We start from the raw sequence: 21,877 nt of genomic DNA on the forward strand, positions 1-21,877 counted from the left end.
AGCGAGCCACACTACCTCCTCTGTTCCCAGCTTTTCGTGGGATAATGCCAGCACCCTGCAAAGGAAGCCTCTTTCTCCTCCAGCTTCGGTGGATTTCTAAGGCTGTTCTCAAAGCAGGAAGCTCTTGTGGTCCAAGCATGGGTTTTCTCCATTTTTCTGCTCACATTTGCAGAGCCCGCGCTGGCAGTAAGCTGAGCCATGTGCCTTTGTTGCACAGGATGCACAGGGCTTTGCCCTGTTCCTGTTTTTTGTCCGAGGCAGACGTTGCTGTCTGTGCTGTGCTCATTTTGATTGATAGAATAAGGTCTCTGATGTACTAGATGAAGGCATTTACGCAAATATATGTGCTGCCTGTATCTCCCAGCTCTGCCTTGCAGGAGATTCAAGCTGGGTGTCTTCTGTTTGAAGAACAGTATTTGCAAAACTCTGAAGGCAACCCCATCCAGTGTTCCATGGCTGGAACCGTGGTTGCAATAATAAGCGCTTCAAGGGCAACGGAGAGAATGCCAGGAAAAAATGGGATCCAAGGAGGAAGAACAGACAGGACTCCCCATCCTGGGTGGTTTGTGTGGAGAGGAGAGTGGAATGTGTTTTCACAGAAGCAAATGTCTTATTTAGGCTGCTAACGGCTGAAGTATGGTTTGCTGGTTCTGCCTGCCTGTGATAGTCCATACTAAAACCCACAGATCGCTTGCAGTAGGACTTTTTCAGTCAAACATTCGAAAACTTTTTAGACGATTGGGTTTTGTCTCAATATATTAAGACAAATACAAGAGCAACTTGTTCTTCAATATATTTATAGTTTCATCCTGTGTGATTGAAGCTCAAACACCTGAACCGTTACTGAGTAAGTGCTACTACATTCCTCCTGTGAAAAACTAGTTCTTTAAACAGATGAATCTAAGGGACAGCTTCTAACACACACATGAATACTTGTGTGTGTTTTGTATACATATTAAAAAAAAAAAGGGCAAAAAAACCAAACCAACCCGAGAGAAAATCTGGTCTCGTCATCGTTAATGGGATAGATCTGTGTGGAGCATCCAAGCTGGATCCTACCCAATACAAAATCTGTTTTTGGAATATGTGTTAACCTGCTTCTCCTTTCTTAATATAGAATTTTCTGCTTGCTGAAAGGAGATTTTGCTAAACTAAAGCAGTTATTGTGTCCCTTTACGGAATAGTACCTTACGGTAACCTTTCACGTTATGCCTGTTGCAGTCTCCTGCCCCTACTGTGTTCTCACCCACCTCTCCCACCCGAGGTCTAGTGTCCCTGTAGCTGCTGGGCGAGTCCAACCAGGAATGACAACCAAACCCATCCCATGGGTGGTGGAATACTTCAGCGGTGGCACGGCTAAACTGAAGGAGGTGTAAGATGAACGTGCACTGAACTGCAAGGGCGCACTCTGCTTTCACAGTGCCCGAGCTACTTTGTACTGACTGCGAGTAGGGGACCCTCCGCATGTCCTGAAGCTTTGTCTGCTCACAGGGGCTCAGGGAAGTTGCTCTGGTTGAAAATGCATTAAAATTTGGGTCACTGTCATGGCCTTTACCCCCAGCTTCTTGTCTGACACTGGGTACCACTTGCCTGAAGTAGACTGCAGCAAAATGCCTAGAGAAATGTAACTTCCACTGACAGGTTTGCCGGTGAGAGTTAGGTACCTCACGTGCTTGCAAGTGTTTGAAAATCCCGGTTGTGATACCTGTATTTACTTGTAAATCCCCCAAAACTTTTAAAAACCTGACCGTAGGCCTTTATGGATTGAATATTTTAGCCTGTCCTTCCAGATGTCCACAAATGTTGAAACCTCTGTCAGAAGCCTTTCTCGGATGAGGAGGGCTGGTTTACGTTAGTCAAAAAGAAAGCAACTAAACCCCTGGTTTCCACAATGCTAATCCATCACTTGATGTTCTGTGCTCAAGTGGTTGATCTTGGGTCATACGCTACATGCCTCCTGCTCGCAACAGCGGTAAATAAAAATGAAGTGACAATAGTAACGTGGATTAATAAAGAATGTCTGAAGCTGGCAAGCAGCCTGCAAAGTGCTGTTGGGCTGTGTTCAAAGCTGGGGCGATGCCAGAGCGCTGCCAAGGTGCAGCGTCGTTGAAATACTTGGGTCTGTTCCAGGCTTTTTGAAAGTAAACTAGCATCCGTGGGGAAGAGAGAGAAGGTATTGAATTGCATTGGAAGCCTTTAAGAACTTCATCATTAACATCCATTATGCTGTAGCTGTTATGATAATACCGAAGGATAAATTCATTCAGTAATTGGGATAATAATCATTAAAGGCAAGGATATGACTGACTGTTTTTTGGAGTTTTGCCGCAGAACTCCGATTTGGGTAGGGCAGCACTGACATCAGACAGGATTACCGCTGCGGTATGCTGTGTCCTTTGCCGGCTTTAAAAACATATTGCGCCATACCCTCTGCTCATCATGGGATTTTTATGGAGCTCTGTGACCATTAATTCACACGAGCGCTTTAGACAGGTAACCATAGAAGTAGCAGTTTTGAGGTAAAGAGGATTTTTTTTTTGTCCCATTATCTTTGCTGCCTTTTATTCCAAAGCGGCCGGGCGGGCGGCAGGATGTTCTGCATTGGGATCGAGGAGACGCACCAGCAGCAAGACTTCCAAGCGTTATGCCATTTGCTTGCTTTGGCCATTTGCAGTATGTTTGTGCTCTTTGGGACTCTGGAATGGAAATGCCCGAGTTAGCTGTGGTCTCCTGTGCTGCACAGGAGGCTGTTAGGCGTTTGGGAGCAGCATCGCACTGACCTACAGCAGCAGCCGTGTGCCAGCAGGGCTCTGGAGGTTCGTTGCTCTGCTGATGGGACTCGTCCTTCGTTCCCAGCCGTGGAGATTCTGTACTCTTGTGTGTAAAGCTGTCCACTGCTAACGAGATGAAAAATGACTGTAGTCCTTTGGTATTTAATTTCTCCGTTCATGGCACGCTCTGGGTTTTTTCTCTATTTAATAATCAGGTACTGCGAGGGAAACGGGGTCAGCATCGTTCTTTCTTGTTCATGACTCTGGATGCTTGAGATGCAGTAATAGGGTTCTAGCTGCACCTGGATTTTGCATAGAATGATTTATTTATTGAACGAGACTGCAGAGATAAATACCGTCATGGAACTGTTTGTGCTAAAAGCACATTCCTTCAGCAGGTGCAAATGTAGGTGCATTTGGAGCTGTCAGGATACCGAAGACAGAGGCTTCCTGTGCTCCGCGTTAACAGCTTCAGCTCTAGGAGAGAAATGGTCTGGTGAATTTATTTGAGGGAAGGGAGTATCTGAAAATGATCACACATGGCAGCAGCCTCGCAGGTCGGCAGGCTTGCACTGGACCAAGCTGCCGTGCTATTATTTGTGGAAGGGAACAGCGAGGGATATACGGCAGCAGCTGCGTTCACGTGCTCTTCAGATGGTTTTCTGTGATGGAAACCCACCAGCTGAAGTGAATGCTCTAGGAAGGGATGATGAGCAAGAAGGAAAATTATTTCTCAGCATAAAATGCAGTATCACATGAATGTGCTGCCATAATTTATTTTTTTTTTAAAGCAACAGAAGCTTTTACAATTATATGGTAGTTTGTTAATGTTGTGTCCTTTGGGCATTTTGCCTTCAGCAAGCAAGCTCTGAATTAGAGAGATCAATCTTCTTGTATCCAAATTGCATTCTACTTAGCTCTGAAGCAAAAGTGAAAATCACTGTTGAAATCTAAGAGGACAGGATAGCGATTATGGTTTCTTTCTTTAAGTGATGCATTTTGGCAGGGCTTCTGATTGTCATGTGGTGCTTTGTAGACGAGGCTGGGCCCGGCCACAAATTGAAGAGGACAGTTGGCTTTACTCTGAAGAGACACTGAATCCTGCCCCATAACTAGGCAAGTGTAAATGCATTGCAGAGGAGCAGTCTGTCTGCAATTTTACTTGTTTTACAACTTCTCCAAGAGCTGGGCTTGGTTCACATCCAAAGTAAGAGGAGGATTGTGATGGATGTTCCTGTTTTTCTTAGCTGCCTTGATGTTTAGTCTTTATGGAGCAGTTTAGCATGCGTGCATTTTTAATAGCAATATTACAGGAAGGTTGGCTGCCCTTTGGGACAGATAGTCTGAAGCAGTTTCATCCAGTATCATCCTCTGCAGGCTGCAAAGTTACTTTGATCAACAAGTAATGTTAGATGTTAGGTGGCTACGCGAGCATCAGGAGAAGGACAGGATGCGCAGTTATGATGCCTCCAACCTGCACAACTTGCATGAAGATTAAGTTCAGAGGCCTTGGAAGAGCATCTGCATTTCTGAACAACAGATTCATTGGACGTAAGGTGTAGGACAAGCAGTTTAGTAAAGAATTATTTTCAAGAAGGCACTCTCAAGGCACAGGAACCACATCAAAATACGTAGCATGTGTGTAAAGGTGCTTTAGCAGTAAGGCAGGCGTGGATCGTTTTCATTGTCTGTGGCAAATGTTTACTGTCACGGAGCAAAGTGACCAAATAGGCAACCAGAACGTTTTCAAAAGTTCTGTCCTATCGGTTACACTGAGGGCACCATGTTTAGTTAAACTCTGATATTCTAAGGAAAATGGGTATTTGAGTTGTTCTGGTAATAAAACCACTGAAGTGTTAAAATGCCGTTGCCTTCCTCAATAACTAGAGGTGCTTTGCCCAGCTGGGTTCATAGCTGACTGTATGTTAAATGAAAAATAAGTTTTGTTTTAGAGGAATTGGAGGCAGAATTCTTAAGGGGGAACATGAATTGAGCTTGTTCCTTAAATCTTTGTATTCGTTCCTAGAGTTACAGAGCAGGTTTGTGCCCCAAGTTTGTTAAAAACTGTTGAGCAGGTGTTTCTTGTCACTAGGTGTTGTGTAACCCGTGACAAACTGACCCAGTTTGGCGAACGCCGAGGTCCCAACCGGTTGAGCAAGATTTACACTCGAAGTGTGAAACCACTCAGAATCAGTTCATCATGGACCTGCTGCGAATTCCTGAGCTCTCCACGTCCTTGGCAGGGGCTGGTAGCCTCCAAACTTCAAAAGCTGCGAACGTGCAGACAGGCTGTGGGATGGAGACATTAAGCATAATTGCAAACTGATATCGTTAGAGACTGTGGAGCAAGTTTGCAATCAAGGGCTCAGGCTTTGACAGATAAGAACTGACTCTCTGTTTTTCTAATGATGCCTTTTTAAACTGGTCTGTGGTTTGAGAAGACTGTATTTCTTTCAAACTTAGTGGTTTACCTTTTTAAAAGACCCCATTAGGGATATTAGGTATTAAATATGGCCTATCTTAAATGTTTCATCTGCTGGGTCTTGGCACGGCTTTTCACTGTTTCTTCTTAAAACTGATGCGTGCAGCTGCCAAAAAAGCAGAGATTTTCCCATTTTGGCTGCAGCTGCAGCTCCGTTAACGAAACTCCTCCAAAGCTGCTCCTGGTTCTTGTGCTTTCTAAATAAAGTTTCACCCTTCTAACCCCTTCCCCTGAGTTTTGGTCAGCTGCATCTTTAACATACCTGCTTGGTGCCTTTTTCCTTGACTTGTTTGTGTATTTTCTCTCTCTAACCCTACTCAAAGGAGTAGGAGTAGGCAGGGAGGTTCCCTCAGACATCCCTGGTGAATCTGGGGGGGATGGGAGGGGAATGGACCGCAGGAGCAGCCAGGCTCTTATATACCCTTGGAGAAGAGCATCCTTCCCTGTGGCTCTCGAAGACGGAGTACGGGGTGGGGGGGGTGGACCACTGCCCCGGCGCAGCAGCGCGTTTCTTATCATCTTAGTGATACTTCCCAAACACCGTTAACATCTTTTGCTTCGTTCCAGGGTGTCATGATACATCTTGGGTTTGTAATGGAAGCAGCCTCAGATACAGCATGGGTTTAATTATTTCCATGCGTCTAAGTTTCTGTTATTTTGTAAATGATACAGTAGATGCCTGTTCTGTTGCATAGCAGCCGAACTGGGGTTATGGGTTGTTTCTTCAAAGCTTCTTGGGTTTGGACCTACAAAATCGTTTCTCCCTGGCCGTTAGTTTTAACAAAAACTTGCTTCTGTGCTTTGGTTGCATAAAAAACAATTATTTAAAGGAAAAATTCAGCCGTTTGCTTTCAGTGATGTGCCCAAGAAACCAGACTTAAGAAAATTGTGATCTATATCGGCCTAAGCTACTGTTGCTGTGGCTAACCTCAGGCAAGTAATTTTGGAAGCTTGTTTTGTTTTGCTTTACTAACCTCAGGCAAGTAATTTTCAAAGGGTTTTTTTGTTGGGTTTGTTTTAAAGGATAGTGGTGTTTGCTTACTTTGATGAGACATTGTTTCTTCTCTGTGGTTAAGTTGCTGAGCAGATTATAGCACATTGGGGGCACAGGGTAAAGAGGGTGTTGAGCAGTGCCATGTCCTTACAATAATTTGTAAATATATATGCATTCACTCATTGCCTTGCTACCTGTAGGACGGCAGAATTTTAGTTCCTGTTCCTTAGCGGTTGGTCTATTAGTGGCTTTGAAGTATTTCTTTTGTGGCTGTAAGCTCATGTGGGGTTAGTTTAATTTTCTGAGGTGTAGAAAAGCAGCCCCCTATGCTGCAGCCGCCCTCCCCTTCACCCCGTGCGTCTCTGTGACCTGCTGCTCTTACGGTATAATTTGACTAAAGAGATGATTGATACTGAATTGTTTAAATTACAACGTGTCGGGAGAGCAGGGGACTTTTTTCACATGTTAAATGTTGTAAATCCTGTTTCAAGTTCCTTAGGTGTCTGTCAGCCTGCTGTTCAGAAATATGCTTTCTTGTGGGAGGAAAAAATGGTTGTGACGATCTCAAATGCCGTGCACACCGTACGTTCGCGTGAGGTTTTTGTAGCTGAACGCTTCTGGCAAAGCTGCTCTGCTGCGCGACGGAGGAGCCACGGGACAGTCGTGGCTTATTTCAGCTTGGCACGCAGCGAGCCGCGAGTACCTGGTGGGCGGCAGTTTCCAAAACTGATCAGCACAAGCAGGGATAATACTGCTGTCCTTCAGGCCGGGTCTTGGGGCAGCTTGTGTTCCCACGTGTGCTGTTAGTGTTCCTATCTGTAATTGCAATCAGGGAGCACAAGGAAGTCTAATTTTTAGGGGAGAAAAGCTACAGTGGTTTCCATTAAAATCTCTGGTTTTTCCCCGCTGATTGCAATTAATTGATAATAAACTGATAATTAATGCTGAAAGAGATTAATTTCTTCTGTGGAAGAAGCTGTTAAGGATTCACCACAGAAGTACACTAAACTTTCTCCTCTGACTTCTGCCTTGTGTTCTGTCCGTACGTATGTTCCCTTCATCTTGCTATAGCTGGGCTCTCCCGCGTCCATTCCCTGTGATTCCAGGTGGAATGCTGAAATTTTAGCATTTCCATCATTTTCACCTTATTTAAAGCTCCCTCCACATAATAAAATAAATATATAATAATAAAATAATACATATATAAAAATAAAATAATAAAATCCCATATTTTATTTTTTTTTACTGGTAAGTACGTGCAGCTGCCTGACAGCAGGGCAGGTATCGCACTGCCAGCTGCTGATGCTCTGTCTTCTATAGACTGGTCGACTCCAGATGTGGACAGACATCGTCCTGGTGTAGCTACTACTGCGCTGAGCGCCCATCGCCGCCCAGCTCTGCCAGCTGGAAGGGTCCTGCCAGCGAGTGCTGTGTTTGCTGAGTAACATCTGTGCGTTCATCGGTGGGGTTGAGCTAATGCAAGTGTCTTCCAGCTTAAGGACAAGCCATAATGCCAGCGCTCCCTGCGCTGTGGTCGGCAGGAGTAAACTGGTGGCGGGTACTACCAGGAGCAGTGAGAGGTGGCCTCAAGGCAAGACCTGGAAATGTGCTAGCCAGAAAGCCTTATGCTGCTGAGCATGCGCTTTCTTTCATTCAGATATAAAGTAGTTTTATGCTGCCTTAGTGCAAACTCCCTTTAAGTTCTAGAGATTGATAAATTCCCTAAAGTTATAATAATACACCAGAAGTCATGAAATCATCCAGGACATTTTGGTAAACAAACTTCAGCTTAGATAAAGCCACCTACGGCACCAGCTAAAAACACTTCCTGGGTAAATACCAAGTGATGGATTTTATCAGCCTTGTTTTCTGTTTTGACTAAATTTCGAAGCCATTTTCCAGTGTGACTTGAAATAGAAAAAGGGCTGAAGGGTCACGCTGGAATAACATACAGAACCCCAGACCCAGACAGCTGTAAAAGTCACCCACATGGCAGAGTTAAACTCTACTGGTGGATGCTGGCATTTTTCCAGCGATTTAATACATGGTGTTTTCTTACTACAGGGTCAAACTGCAGTGACTTTTGCCATATACTTTCACCTCATTTTCTGGTCTCGATCTCCATGTGGACTGGTAAGGTTCATGAAGGCATCCATGTGATTTCTTTCAGGAAATAAGCATTTGAACCAGAAAAGAAAGGTCTATCCCTGGCTTAAAATAAATAAATTGTAGGTGCGATGGAGAAAACATACTCGGACCGTGGGACAGGAAAGCTGTGCACCCTGTCTGTCTTGAAGAGGCTTTGGTGGGCGAAAAGGACTCCTGTCTGCCCAGATGTAGACAGATTCAACATGGTCTTTTTCTTCCATAGTTGGGAGAGGAGATCTGTAAACCTTTATTATAAAATTTCAGCATATCTGTTTTGTCAATATTTGCGATACGATCCATTTACAACAGACGAACTTCTTTTGTGTTAGCTGGATGCCTCTGAGTAAGCCGTTGATCGTTCAGTATACAACGCGGGAAGAATTGCTTCTTGCCAGATCCCAAGTGAAACCAGTTAAATCCACATTAAAACACTCCTGTGTGGAACTGGCCTTGAGCTTACAGGAGCCCCTCTTAGAAATGTCTAAATTTTTTGTACTGGTTTGTTGAATGGTTTAAATGATGGAGCAAGGGTGGGTTTGGTTTTTTTAAACTCTGGGAATGAAAACGCAAAGGTTGTTTGGAAATACCCTCCTCTTAAATCTGCTTTTCCCAGTCCAACAGTAGCCAAGCAGCGCTGCAAGAAGAAATATCTTTTTGTCGTTTAGGGAACAAACCGTCCCTGAGCTGCAGCTGTCACGCTGTGTGTTGGGCTTGGGAAGAAAGGGAGCAGGGAGCGGTATCGCTGCTCGCTGCAAGTATCCCCAGACGAGCTGTGCTTCGGGGGGGACATAAACTTCTCCTGGCTACGGCTACGTGTCATCCTCCTTTGGCCATTCGACCAGTAGAGCTAAAAATACCGCCTGTGGAGCAGGGGGTTCTGAAGCCTTGTCCCTCTGAATCTTGTCTCACGCCATGTGAAGCCTGGGTAGCTTTTTATGATCTCAGTGTAATGCTTTTACTAATGGGAGGTTCAAATCTCTGGCTCAGTGGAAATTAAATTATCAATTCAGTAATCTCTAATAGTTTGGGGTTGGGTTTTTTTTTAGCATGACGTTTCTTCTTGCTTTAATAATTGGTGGGGAAATAAAAAAGGCAGCTCTGTGCAGTGTGCTGAAATCTCATCAGTCTTTCATCATACATTTAATCCTCCACGGCATGCAAGAGTAAGGGAGAACAGACCAAACTGTAGTAAAAGTAGGAACAAACCCAGGTTTTCCATTTTGTGGCTAATTGTCACGATGCTTTTCATTGTGAATGTTTCTGTAAAATTAAATCTAAAAAACACACTTTGATTTTGTTCAAGAGGGATTTTTATTTATTTTTTTTTAGTCAGTGGTCGATTTTCCCTTTTAAACATTGTGAAGCTATTTTAAGGTATTCTTGAAATCTTCACTTGAGGCTTGATTTTCTTATTTTAATGAAATTTATCATACCCGGATTTGTAATTCAAGGTCTGAATCTGGGAAACCACTTGATTTATGTGCTTTACTTCACCTCTGTTCTTATGTCCTGTTGAAATTTATGGGGTTTAAGTACGTGCTTCTCTAAATAAGGACCATCAGTAATTAAAGAATAGAAAAGTAATTATTGAATTGGAAAATTAGAGGGTGATTGAAAATTCATTTGAGCAACAATTTATGGAAATCATTAAAAATGTGGGGAAGGCATTTTTGCCTTATGGATATAATGTGTCCCGAACACCAGTAATGTTTTAGCTTTGCTGTAAAACACAATTGACAACACGAGACCAACTTAACAGTCGCTTACTTGTTTCTACTGTTTTGTTAACTCTCTAAATTAAAAAAAAGAACCCTTTCGAAAAACCCTTCTGGCACTTCAGAATTCGCAGGAAATGGGAGCAAGATGTACAATTTTTGTATTGAGGTAGTGAAACATTGTGGTATGTGTGATATTGAACGAGACCACTGTTTCTGCTGCTTTGGCCATGCAAGGCTGGAAAGCCAGCAGCGAGAGTTTAGGCTTGACTTTCTTGTGATTTGTACTGGGAATCTGAGGGGAAGCACTAAATGTTGTCCAGTTCCTTCCTAGATTGCTGCAGTGATTCCTTCCTGCAAAGTTAATCGCACCCCTTGTGAATATGGCTGTCATGTTTTGCTTAAAAATTCATCTCTCGGGCTGCAAATCCACAAAAACTTTGCTTAACGCAACTTCTACAACAACCTAAAGCATTTACGCTTTTTAAATTTAGGTATGGCCAAATTAAAACTGTAGGGTTTTAGGAAATACATTTTAGAGTGTGGGAATAACTTGCTCCTGGGTGGAAATCGGGATGATTGTTGCTGAAACGGAGTAACTTTCTCCTAGGTGGAAATTGGGATGATTGTTGCTGAAACTGTGTTCTGTACTAACACGCCATGTGCACAGTCATTGGGAACGTGGCTGAAGATCGGGCAGTCCCATCCCCACGGGTACCCCGCGATGCTTTTGCATCTCTCATTCCTGTGATCATGTGGGACGTGTGTCAGCAGAAGCGCGGAGGATGCTGTCCGCACGGGTCCGTCCATTCCGCCGCGGATCCTGCACACCCTGTCACATGGACCAGGAGTTTGCTGACCCCGACTATTCCTGTCTTGTAAAGTCAACTCTTACTGTCTTCATTCGTGATAAAAAGAGACTGCAAATCCACAGTCCCATATTTAAAATTAAAATATCATGGAATTAATGGAGGATTTACAACAAATAGGTTTGTTACTCGCGTGGGTGGCGTATTGAAATGTCCTGTTAAGTGCAGTGGGCAGAAGCAGGTAAAAGATTTCTCAGTCTGTCGTTTCTTACGTTGGTGACTAAACCTTGTGCAGCTGAAGGTCATACCAGCAACTCGTCAAAGAGAGCAAGAACCCCATTAATTGCAAAAGATGGAGACATTGGAAGGGCTGTCATCTTTTTGAAGATAATTAGGCTCGCACTCCTGGTTTTGTTTTTCTCCTTTAGACGAAAAGTAAACTGACATAACTTACGGAAAATACAAAGCACTTATGTCCTGTGTAGATGCCCTCTTTGCAGGCTTGTGAAATACGGGTGATTTCTTGTGATGTGAAAGCAGAGTTTATGGGCACAGCGCACGGTCTGGAGTTGTCTTAAATAAATTTGACAGAAAATAGCTAGTACGCTGGGTTATAGATTTTACATTTACGATTGCCTTGCAGGCTTTGGATAGTAATAAAAAAGCGATGCTTATACATTTCTCAAGAAACAAACGAATATAGCAGAGTTGTGTCTGGGAAGTCGGAGCAGGCGATGGGTTTTTGTATCCCAGGTGAAGAGGGCATCAGGTGAGGTTCTGACAGCCACGTCCAGCCGAGCCGGGATCGCGCTTAGGGCTCCTTTCCCCGGTGGTGTGTCCCCTCTAACACCGTGTACTTCCCTGCTTTCCGTACCAGTCGCCAGGCATCCCTTTGGCACCGGTAATCCTTGGCCCTGCCTTCGAGGCGCCGCGTAACCTGGAGCAGTGCAGTCCCAGCCTCCGCCGTCCCCGAGCCCTTGCACCGCTGGCGTGGCCGGGCTGCCGGCATCTGCTGCTTTCTTGTTCTTCTCCTTCTTTCCCAAGGGAGATGACTGCATGCGGAGTGTGAAGCAGAGTCTGTAACGCAGACAGAGATTTTTTTCCTTAAACGCGGCCATGCTGTTGATTTTAGGAAACAAAGGCTGAAAAAAAAGCGCTTTGCACTGGAAATAGAAGGTGGGGAAGCTTTGCTGGGGGTCCACAGTCACTGGGTCAGTGTCCACATCTGTAAAACTGGAGTAGTCTCGTTTTAGAGGCTGCATGGGAGTGTTGAGAGGATTGATGGCTGTTCATGAAGCGCTTTGACCTGTAAACTGCTGCATTATTACAATTTTTATTGATCATAATAGGCCATGAAGAATTTAGAAGTAGTCCTTAGATATTAAAAGCTTCGCAAAGCCGATTATGCTGTGCTGCCTTTGTCCCTTCCCTGTCCCCTGAAGCATTGTGTATCTTGTCAGTATTTTAATTGGGGAAATGATACGCACTCAGGAGTAAATCTTCAGCTAGTGTTATTCATCTTAGATTGTTTTTTTAATTCAGCTGGAGATTTGCCTGGGGCGTCTGACAGAAGTTTTGCAAGCTTCTGCCTTCAGATCCCTGATTGTATATTTGTCTTATCTATGTAGAATCTAATTTCACACTATTTATACAACCATTGTGTAATTTACATTTGCGCAGACACCTTGTGCATGAAAATGCTACAAAATCCTTGCAAGGCAGGTGGAAGTTAAAAGCTTCGGATGGGTCTCAGAACGCTGGGCCACATCCAAGCCCACAGTTAAATAATTAAAAGAGGAACACTAACGGCTGGTTTGAGCGTGAATGGCTCATGAAACATGAAAATACTACTAAGGTGTACTATCATACCTTCAGATGCTTGGAGAAGAAAGATGGCCAGATCTTCTGCACAAAGTTTCATTTTCTTCCATCTCACCCAAACTGGCGAGGAGCTTGTAACAGTGTGATTCTCCTCTCTGTTTACACAGGGGAGGAGCTGGATCGTGAAGCGGAGTTATGAAGATTTCAGAGTACTCGACAAACACCTTCACCTATGTATTTATGACCGGCGCTTCTCCCAGCTCTCAGAGCTCCCCCGCTCCGATGCCCTGAAGGACAGTCCGGAGGTAAATTCTCAGCCCTGCAAACATGTACCGCAGCGTCACCAGCGAGGGGCTGGAAGACGTTTTCAAGTCTGTGCAAAGTAGTTTTAACGCGACCTGGGTTACGTTTGGAAACTGATGACTAGTCATAAGATCAGCATGTGTTTTCTACCCTTAATTTCAGTGATCTAAAGGGAGATGCCCTGCAAGTTCATACGGATTAATGTGCTGCTAAATGTGGAATGGTTGCTCAGAGTTCCAAGAAAAAAAGCTGTCCTCGTTAGTACCTTAGCTAAGAGTTGTGTTGTATCTTTGGAAACTTTTGCAATGATGTGGCTATTTCCTGACCGAATGTTAGCAACTTAACATTCCTAGGCAATCGTGCTGTTCTAGGCTGCAGCACTGCAAGAGTAATATCATTTGCAACATTAGACTTAGATTTATTAATTGAAAATTACCGAAGCTGGTTTGTAAGAGCATTGGCATTAGTGCATTATTTAAATGGTCTTTAAAAAGCTTAAAGAGTGGGCTTTTTTTTTCCCTAAATGAGTAAGAAATACTTTTCTTGACTTGCTGTCTTCACCTGGAATATGGGAAGGTGGAATTCCTTCAGCCTCTTGTCCAAAAGAATCTTCTGGAACGTAGCAGGTGCATCTTGACTGCATCGTTTCAGGAGGTGTGCAGAGGGAGGCAACATAATATTGGAGCCAGTAGAGCATAACAAAACCGTTTGGCCTCAGTCTGCGGGAGGATTGTGTGTCACTGGGATGGACGGTGCCCGTTGCTTCATTTCGCAGGTCACTTATCTCTGGGACCTGTAGTTGTATGTTTGCCCCCTACCATCAAGCACAAGTAGGGAAAAGTCTTGACGTGCTGTGTCAGAAAGCTGATGCTGCCTGCCGACGAGGTGTGTAGCTGAAATGGGTGACGAGGAAATTGAGGCCGTTCCAAGCAGCCAAAGAAGAATCCATCCAGGGACTATAAATCAGAATCTGTGCCCTTTGGGTGCTGAGCAGGCGAGGATCGATTGCTTTTGAGCAACGCACAATGGTTGAAATCAGTACCCCACCGAAGTCTACAGGGCTTTTGCCATCAACTATAGGAAGCTGATCACGTGGCCCCATTGTTCATCAGAGAATCTGATTTATTAGTTGCTTTGGTTTAATGCAGGCTATTTCTGAAGAGAATTTAAAGTTTCTGGTCTCTTAAATTCAGCAGATGCGGCAATATTCAGGAAAATGAATTCCTGCTTTAGATTATATTTTAGGCATTCCTCTCCTTTACATCTTTATTTGTACAGCTTATTTAATATGTACTTTATAGCTTGAGCCTGAAAATCTGCATTATATCTGTAAGCACAGAAGATGTAAAGACGTTGACTGCTCTGTGAAATGTAATTCTGCAGCTGTCTGGTGTCTCATACTGTATTTTTTATTTTGAACTGACCACATTTGAACAGATGTTTGAGGAGAACAATGTTTTAAACAGTCCTGCGAACTCCGGCCTACAATACTGCTTTGTGACTGTGGCTGCGAAGCTTTGGGAAGACCTCGCTAGCTTCTCTTCAATAAAACCAAGTTATTGCTAAGTGTATTTTCAAAACCCTTTTCTACTATTTGAAATATTACTCTTTCACGAAGGGGTCGGTCTGAGTGGCCACATTCTTAAGGGTTTGCAAGCGGGTGGAAATGACAGCCAGCGTTTTGTTTCACTAAACAGTTCTCAGATGTGTTTGATGGCGTAACAGAAATGATTTGTTTGTATGTGAAATCTGCGATGAGAGGAAGGCTGTGGATTTAAGGTATCTTGTCAAGGGAAATAATGAAAATCTACATATCTTATAAAAATAACGTTATTACTTGCACAAGGAGCTGCTTCTTCACACTTCTTGTGTGTGCGTATAATCGTTTTAACACTGTAGTTTGCTGCCCTTCTGCAAATGACAGATTTCCTTGCAAAAGGGAGTATATTTCTATAACACGTACCTATAGCAACGGGTAATTTATGGTCTCTCCATGTCTGCAGAAGTCTCTCCAACCACGGTGTATTAAAAGAAAAACTGAATGTCTGTTTCTTTCTTTTCCAGCTTGTCACCCAGATGCTGATGGCTTACCTGTCACGTCTCTCAGCCATCGCAGGCAACAAGATAAACTGTGGGCCAGCTCTCACGTGGATGGAGGTACGGCATGAGGCTGAGACTGTGACGTGTTTCCTGACCTTGGCAGCAGAGCAAGCCACGAATGTGCTCTCTCGCCTTTCCAGAAAGAGGCATAATCCTTCCAGACCTATTGGTGTCACTGACATGCTATCCTGAAAGCTGTATTCCCCTGTTACCAGCATATAGGTGGTCACAAATGGTACAGAACAAACAGAATCAGATCCAATGTTAAGAACACAGGAGCTTCTTTCCCCCCACTCTCGCTTGGATTTTGTCACCCAAAGGCCTATCTTCCTCCTGGTGTTCACAAATAAGAGGAGGTGGCAGCAGTTTTAGCGAAGGAGTGACTGGGTCCGTGGGCCGCCTGGGAGAGTCTGGTGCGTGGCTGAAGTCTGAGTGATGGGTTGCAGAAAGGACACGCGTTCTTACGCTCCTTTTTGGCAAGGCAATACCACAAGTGTGGCGAGTTTCTAAAACTATTTGAGCTGTCTCAGTTACGGTGTTTGCCTGCCTGCTTTTTTTTTCCCTCCTTTTTTTTTTTCTTCCTTTTTTTTTTCCTATTTCCCCCCTGGTTTCCCCCTGGTTTCCCCTTTTTCCCTCCTTTTCCCTCCTTTTCCCTCCTTTTTCCCCCTTTTTCCCCCTTTTTCCCCCTTTTTCCCCCTTTTTCCCCCTTTTTCCCCCTTTTTCCCCCTTTTTCCCCCTTTTTCCCCCTTTTTCCCCCTTTTTCCCCCTTTTTCCCCCTTTTTCCCCCTTTTTCCCCCTTTTTCCCCCTTTTTCCCCCTTTTTCCCCCCTTTTTCCCCTTTTCCCCCTTTTCCCCCTTTTTCCCCCTTTTTCCCCCTTTTTCCCCCTTTTTCCCCCTTTTTCCCCCTTTTTCCCCCTTTTTCCCCCTTTTTCCCCCTTTTTCCCCCCTTTTTCCCCCTTTTTCCCCCTTTTTCCCCCCCTTCCCCCCCTTTTCCCCCCCTTCCCCCCCTTTTCCCCCCCTTTTCCCCCCTTTTCCCCCCCTTCCCCCCCTTCCCCCCCTTTCCCCCCTTTCCCCCCTTTTCCCCCCTTCCCCCCCTTTTTCCCCCCTTTTCCCCCCTTTTCCCCTTTCCCCCCCCTTTTTCTCCCCCTTTTTCCCCCCTTTTCCCCCTCCTCCCCCCCCCTTCCCCCCCCCCCCCCCCTTTTCCCCCCTTTTTTTTTTTCCTTTTTTCTTTCCCTTCTTTTTTTCTTTCTTCCTTTCTTTTTTTCCCTTGTGGTAGCCACAGAAACAGTAAATATTCTCTGTCCCTGTTTGCCATCGCTGTTGGCTAGACAGCTCAACAGAGCCTGCGTTGTGCTTGCGGCGGCAGGGTTTGTATATTGTGAATGTTGTGAATTGCAGCTGCAGCTTTGGTTTCTCTGCTAATGCTCTTCTGCCATCTTAAACAATAGATGTTGTTGGGCGGCGAGTGCAGGGAAGAATGGGGCTACGTGATGAAGGCACCTGTCCGTGTCAGCGGGGCTCTTGCTGATTAGTCTGGGTAGAGATATGTGTGGCTTTCCATTGCCTGATGATACTGCTGCACACCAGGAATAGAAACAACTATTATTAGACTGTTGCAATTCATTCTTAAATGCTTGTGATAAGGATGGAGTGCATTTTCCTGCAATTTTCCCCACTGATATCCTCCTCACCCCGAACTCCTTTGGGATGAGAAAAATCTTGGAAACCTTCTCAGCATGAAGGGAGGAAGGAAGCTCTAGAGAAAAATTCAGCTGTAGAATTTACAGCAATAAAGTGGACCTAGAGATTACAGCAAACCTACTGCAAGTGCAATACAGAGGAACCTTTCCCATTAACTGAGAATCCTGGAAAAATTTACACGAGCACAAAAATCCAGGAATTTTGACAGCAGGCTGATGATTGCAGCAAGGGGTGGGAGCCACGTTTTCTTCAGAAAAGAAATAAAAGGGTGGGAGGAAATCAAAAGTATCACTTGGTTTTGGTTTAACAGCATTTCCTCCTTACCTCAGTGACTCTTCTTGAGTGTTAATTCCACCTCGTAGGGAATTTTTGTAGTCACTTTTGTATTACCATTTAAAGTACTTCAGGAAGCACAATACAACTGGGTGTTAAAGGGAGGTGTAAACATTCACTGTCATGCTACTGCTTGTACGCAAAGACGCACAAATACAGCATTTTCCTCATTAGTCAGATGGGGACACACGACCTTCTGAAACACTTTTTAGGAATTGTTCTTCATTTCTGTGTGCGCTGCGCCCGGCTCTCGGTGCCGCTCTCCTCGGGGCCCCCAACCCGTCCTGTCTCCCTGAATCAGCTTGAAGTCTCTGCCACGTCCGAGCACCAGTAACGTGCCTCCTCACTTGTCCTCAGCTGCCTCACGCTCTCCTGTGCTTTATTTCAGATTGATAACAAGGGGAACCACCTGCTAGTCCATGAGGAATCGTCCATTAACGTTCCTGCTATTGCTGCTGCCCACGTTATTAAGAGATATATTGCTCAAGCAGCAGATGAACTGTCCTTTGAGGTAAATAATTAAGGGAGCTTGTGACCCTTGTTGTCACAGAAGAGTGTAATGCGGGTGTCTGTGCGGGTGTGCGCATCAGGAATACATTCAGACACTTGCAGAATGTTTTGTGGGGTGAAGCTTAGAAGATTCAATTAAATACTCAGTTTGCAGTGGGTTGGATACAGGGAGGAGTTCGGTCATCTTTTAAATACAGCTTTACTTGGCATTGGTATTTTCTGATTAAACAGGCAGCCAAGTGCTCTAGCCTGGTCTGTGAGGCACAGCAGACCCTGTGTAATCTGTACTGTGCGGTGTATTTAACGTATGTTGTAGCTGTTCCGGAAGACTGTCCACGTATGTGTGTATGTGGGCACACACCAGTTTAATTATGCATTGGCCAGTTTGCACGACCTGTGTTCCTGTTCGCAAGTCCGTGTCTAAAGCCATTTTTAAGAGCTGCTGCCCCCATGAAAAGTAAAGAACCAGACTGTTGAAGAACTTACTTGAAGGGCAGGTGATAATCTAAAACTGTTTGGAAAATCTTACGTGATACAGAGCAGGAGGAGCTGTAGAGCAAATATGTGGAAGGTCAGACCCTGGAAGTCTTTGGCTCTGGTCTGTTCGACCCAGAAAGCGGCGTTTTATGCTGCGATTGTTCATGTGCTGTGGTACTATCAATGGAGTATTCACGGTGTTACACAGAAATGCGTAAAGGCAAACCGTTAGCGCCCAAAGGAGATTTTGGGATCACGCTCTTAGCGTGCAGCACAGAAAGTAAAAATAATCGTGATAGTCTAGTGCTGCCACGGGTTTCTTCATATTCAAAATCAAGGCAGTTATTAGCGTGCATCGAGGAACTGCACTAACCAGAAAGACACGTGGGTATGTCACCTTCCAAGTGGAAATGCCTGCAGTGCAGGAGCCGGGCTGTTTGTCAGTGTCTCGGTATTAATAAAAGCACTAAGGTCGCCCTCCCTGCTAGTAAATCTTACAGGTCTGTGCCAGCAGGCTAACTTGGCCTTGCAACTGCCACGCAGTCCAACAGGTTGTTGTGAGCCATAGTACACCGGCGGGGAAACCGAGGCACGTGTGGCTTTCCAAGTTTGCGCAGTGAGAAGCCTTGGCAGAACAGGAGTGGAATAGGATCGGTTGTTTTACAGTGCCACGTTCTGTTCCCTAACCCAAACTATCTCTTTATGTTTCGGCTATTGTTAGTTTCTAATAGGCAACTGCAAAAGCAGCTGGCTGGTGTTTGCTCCCCAATACTGAGGAAAATGCCCAGCTCCTTGTGGTGACAGCAGTTTCCTTAATGGAAATTGGCTTTGCTGGTGGTTTGCTATTCCCTTGAGGAAATCCCTTCCCTGTCTCGGTTATCTCCATCTAAGAACCAGGGGTGTGTTACCTTCTTTGTAAAGCACTTTGAGACCCATCAATGTAAAACATCCGGTAGAAGTTGGGCATTACTGTTAATTTTTGCTGTAGCCACAGTCTTTATTGAGGTGTCCCACCCCTTCTGCTCTGCCCCGGCTCATTTTCTATAATAGAGGCCACATAGATGCTGATTCCCACCAAACCAGGTTTAGTATTGATTGTACTGATTCCTTTTGAATTATTGCACTATTACGGTTTTTTTATGGGAATGAGCAAAGCTTCAGAAAACCTGTTTGGTATCCTTGGTCATTTTCTTTCCTGTTCCTGTAACATCGCACCACCCTCTGTTTATTTTCTACTTAAGAAAAGCGTGTCTCTTGGTCAATTTGTGAACTACAAAGGGAGCTCTGAACTTTTTGCTGTGAAGGAAAACAAGAAGATATATGTCAATGCCTACACACACACGTATAGGGCATGTAGTACAAGTTAGCTCAGCTACTTGAGAGTATTTTCCAAAGTGTTTCACACCATCGCTGCTCACTTACATCTGCAGTTTAATCGGAGCACTGCTGTACCCTTTGGCAGAGAGCCTGCTGCTTTTGAGAATTATTTCCCTGTGAACAGCTGTATCCTGTACATTGTATAATGCAGTAACTCTTCTACCTTGACAGTTTGATTTTTCAAAGGCAGATGTCTCAAGATGGGCATTGGTGCAGTCGCTCACAAGTTTTACAGTTTTTTGCAGTGCTGGAAAATGCTGCTGTTTGAATTGTGCTTTCCTCCCAGCCGCACTGCAAGCTGTGATTGATGTTGCCAATCTTTTCCAGGTGGGAGACATAGTGTCTGTGATTGATATGCCACCAAAGGAGCTGACCACATGGTGGAGAGGCAAACATGGATTTCAGGTAGGCACGAGCATCAGACCTGATAGTGCGACTTAAATAAAGGCAGGAAGCTCAGCAGCGTGTTTAGCCGACTGCTGTGCCTGCCCAGGACTGCTTGTGTCCCTGCGTTGGTGTTTCTCTCTGCACTTGGGCTCGAGCAGACACGTGGTCTTCATAGGAGGTTCTCGAGCTAGGGAGAGCCACGGCCCTTTGATTGACAGCTGGCTTGATGTTGCTGGAAGCTTCTGTTGCCCCTCCTCCAAGGCAGCTGACACTGTTATTCAAATCATCCCATCCCTTCCACTATCTAAAACTGGATCAGGCAGCACATAGAGGATCTGGAGGAAGCCACTTGATGAGACGCTGCTGCTGACTTGGACAAGCCACCCAACTAACCTGTGCTTTTGTGTCTGCATTTATTATGAACTGTTAATATTCCTGGGTTTTTAATAGTACTTTTATAGTAATATCACTATATATATAGAGAGATATATATATGAAAAGTTATGGCAGAGAGATTTAGACTCAGTTTTCGAAAGATCTTAGCTTGGATTGCCTGATTTGGAAATGAAAAAAAAAAAAGAAAAATCTTTTTTTACAAAACAAAGCTGAAAAGGTACTGAAGGTGGGGTAACTGCCTTTCTGCCTCCTCACACTGTCTCACCTTTCAGTTCCTTTCAGGTAGGAGGGATTTTCGTACTGCAGTTGCTGTCTGTGAGTAGATGGAATTACGAGTTTGCTCTGGAGAGGGTCAGGATCAGAATTGACCTGACACTTGTATATTTTGGCCTGGAAAGTCTTCTCAAAGGACCTCAGATTTCCCCTGACAGCCCTCTCTGTGCCAGATCCAGGTTGTGGTCCTGCTGTCATTAATTCCAGGGCTGTGTGCAGTCTGATCTCCAAACACTACAAATCCCATCTGAATGGGGTGTTAGTTATACGATTACATTTCTGTCTGATTGGCCAGAGCACGTGAAATACAGCTTTTGTTGGCTTCATATCACATGTGGGACTCCAGATAATATCTCATTTATAAAATCAGAGCAGCGTGGACATGTGATACCTGCTCTGAAATTAGATTTCTTTCTAGATTTAACACTGTGATATATCTTGAACAAACTTGGCTGTTCTGGTTTTGGCCCATGTTACGTCTTTGTGGGGCTTTGGTTCTAATCTTGGAAGCCCTAAAGCTGTATCTGCCATACGATCAAAAATTAATGACATGTTTCAGTGCTACTTGGAATGATCAGGCTACGTCACATTTAACGTCCCAGCGAATCAATAAAGCAAAACTACTTTGTGCTCTGTGCCTGGGTGCAGACACTTTGCACAAAGCTGATTGACTCCAAGTGCACGGTGTCCCCGTGCAGGGTGTGGATGCCATTTTTCGGTGCAAGCTCCCTGCTTGCCATCGGGCTGGCTGAAATTGTGACTAGATCTGAGGAATGCCGCTGGTGATTAAAGACGCGAGAGGCGAGGGAGCTCTTCTGCAGTTTGTCGCTGCCTTCGGTCTCTCAGAGCAATCCTATTGTGCTTTCCCAGCGTAAAGATACACCGATGAGCAAACTGCTTGAAAAGGGGTTTGTCTGTAGCTGTGCACAGTCAGTCTACTGACACGACAGATCTGAACAGCTGCAGAAATGCAGCACCATATTCTGGCTTAACAGAAAATTAGGGGTGGAATAATCTTGCGTCTTACATTATAAGCAAAAGTCTTTCGCAGCGTGAATCAGATCGTGGTCACCGAGCCGCGCTATTGGAAATGCAGCAGCTAGAATCTATGTTTCGGTAGCTCTCGGGATGCGTTTGCCCAAATGCAGGACACGAAGTTGGTGTGTTTTAAGAAGTTACTGCCTGTCAGCTGAAAAGAGGGTAACAAACCATCTGTACGCTCGCTGCTCCTGCTGACTGCAGGGTGAAGCTAGTTAGCTCAGAGGTGGTTTTCAACAGCTG

The 21,877-nt window shown here is 44.7% G+C and overlaps 1 protein-coding gene across 4 annotated transcripts in view; it reads left to right on the top strand.

Annotated features, from left to right (window-relative positions):
• ARHGAP32 (Rho GTPase activating protein 32) overlaps positions 1 to 21,877 on the top strand; it is a 259,327-nt gene that overhangs the window by 163,101 nt on the left and 74,349 nt on the right. For all 4 annotated transcript variants that reach the window (XM_055728664.1, XM_055728663.1, XM_055728665.1 and 1 more), the window contains 4 exons: positions 12,908 to 13,045; positions 15,108 to 15,200; positions 17,565 to 17,687; positions 19,868 to 19,945. In XM_055728664.1, the coding sequence (XP_055584639.1) occupies positions 12,908 to 13,045; positions 15,108 to 15,200; positions 17,565 to 17,687; positions 19,868 to 19,945 (432 nt within the window). The remainder of the gene's footprint in view (positions 1 to 12,907; positions 13,046 to 15,107; positions 15,201 to 17,564; positions 17,688 to 19,867; positions 19,946 to 21,877) is intronic.

Source organism: Falco cherrug, chromosome 17 (assembly GCF_023634085.1).
Source record: "Falco cherrug isolate bFalChe1 chromosome 17, bFalChe1.pri, whole genome shotgun sequence".
NCBI classification, from domain to species: Eukaryota; Metazoa; Chordata; class Aves; order Falconiformes; family Falconidae; genus Falco; species Falco cherrug.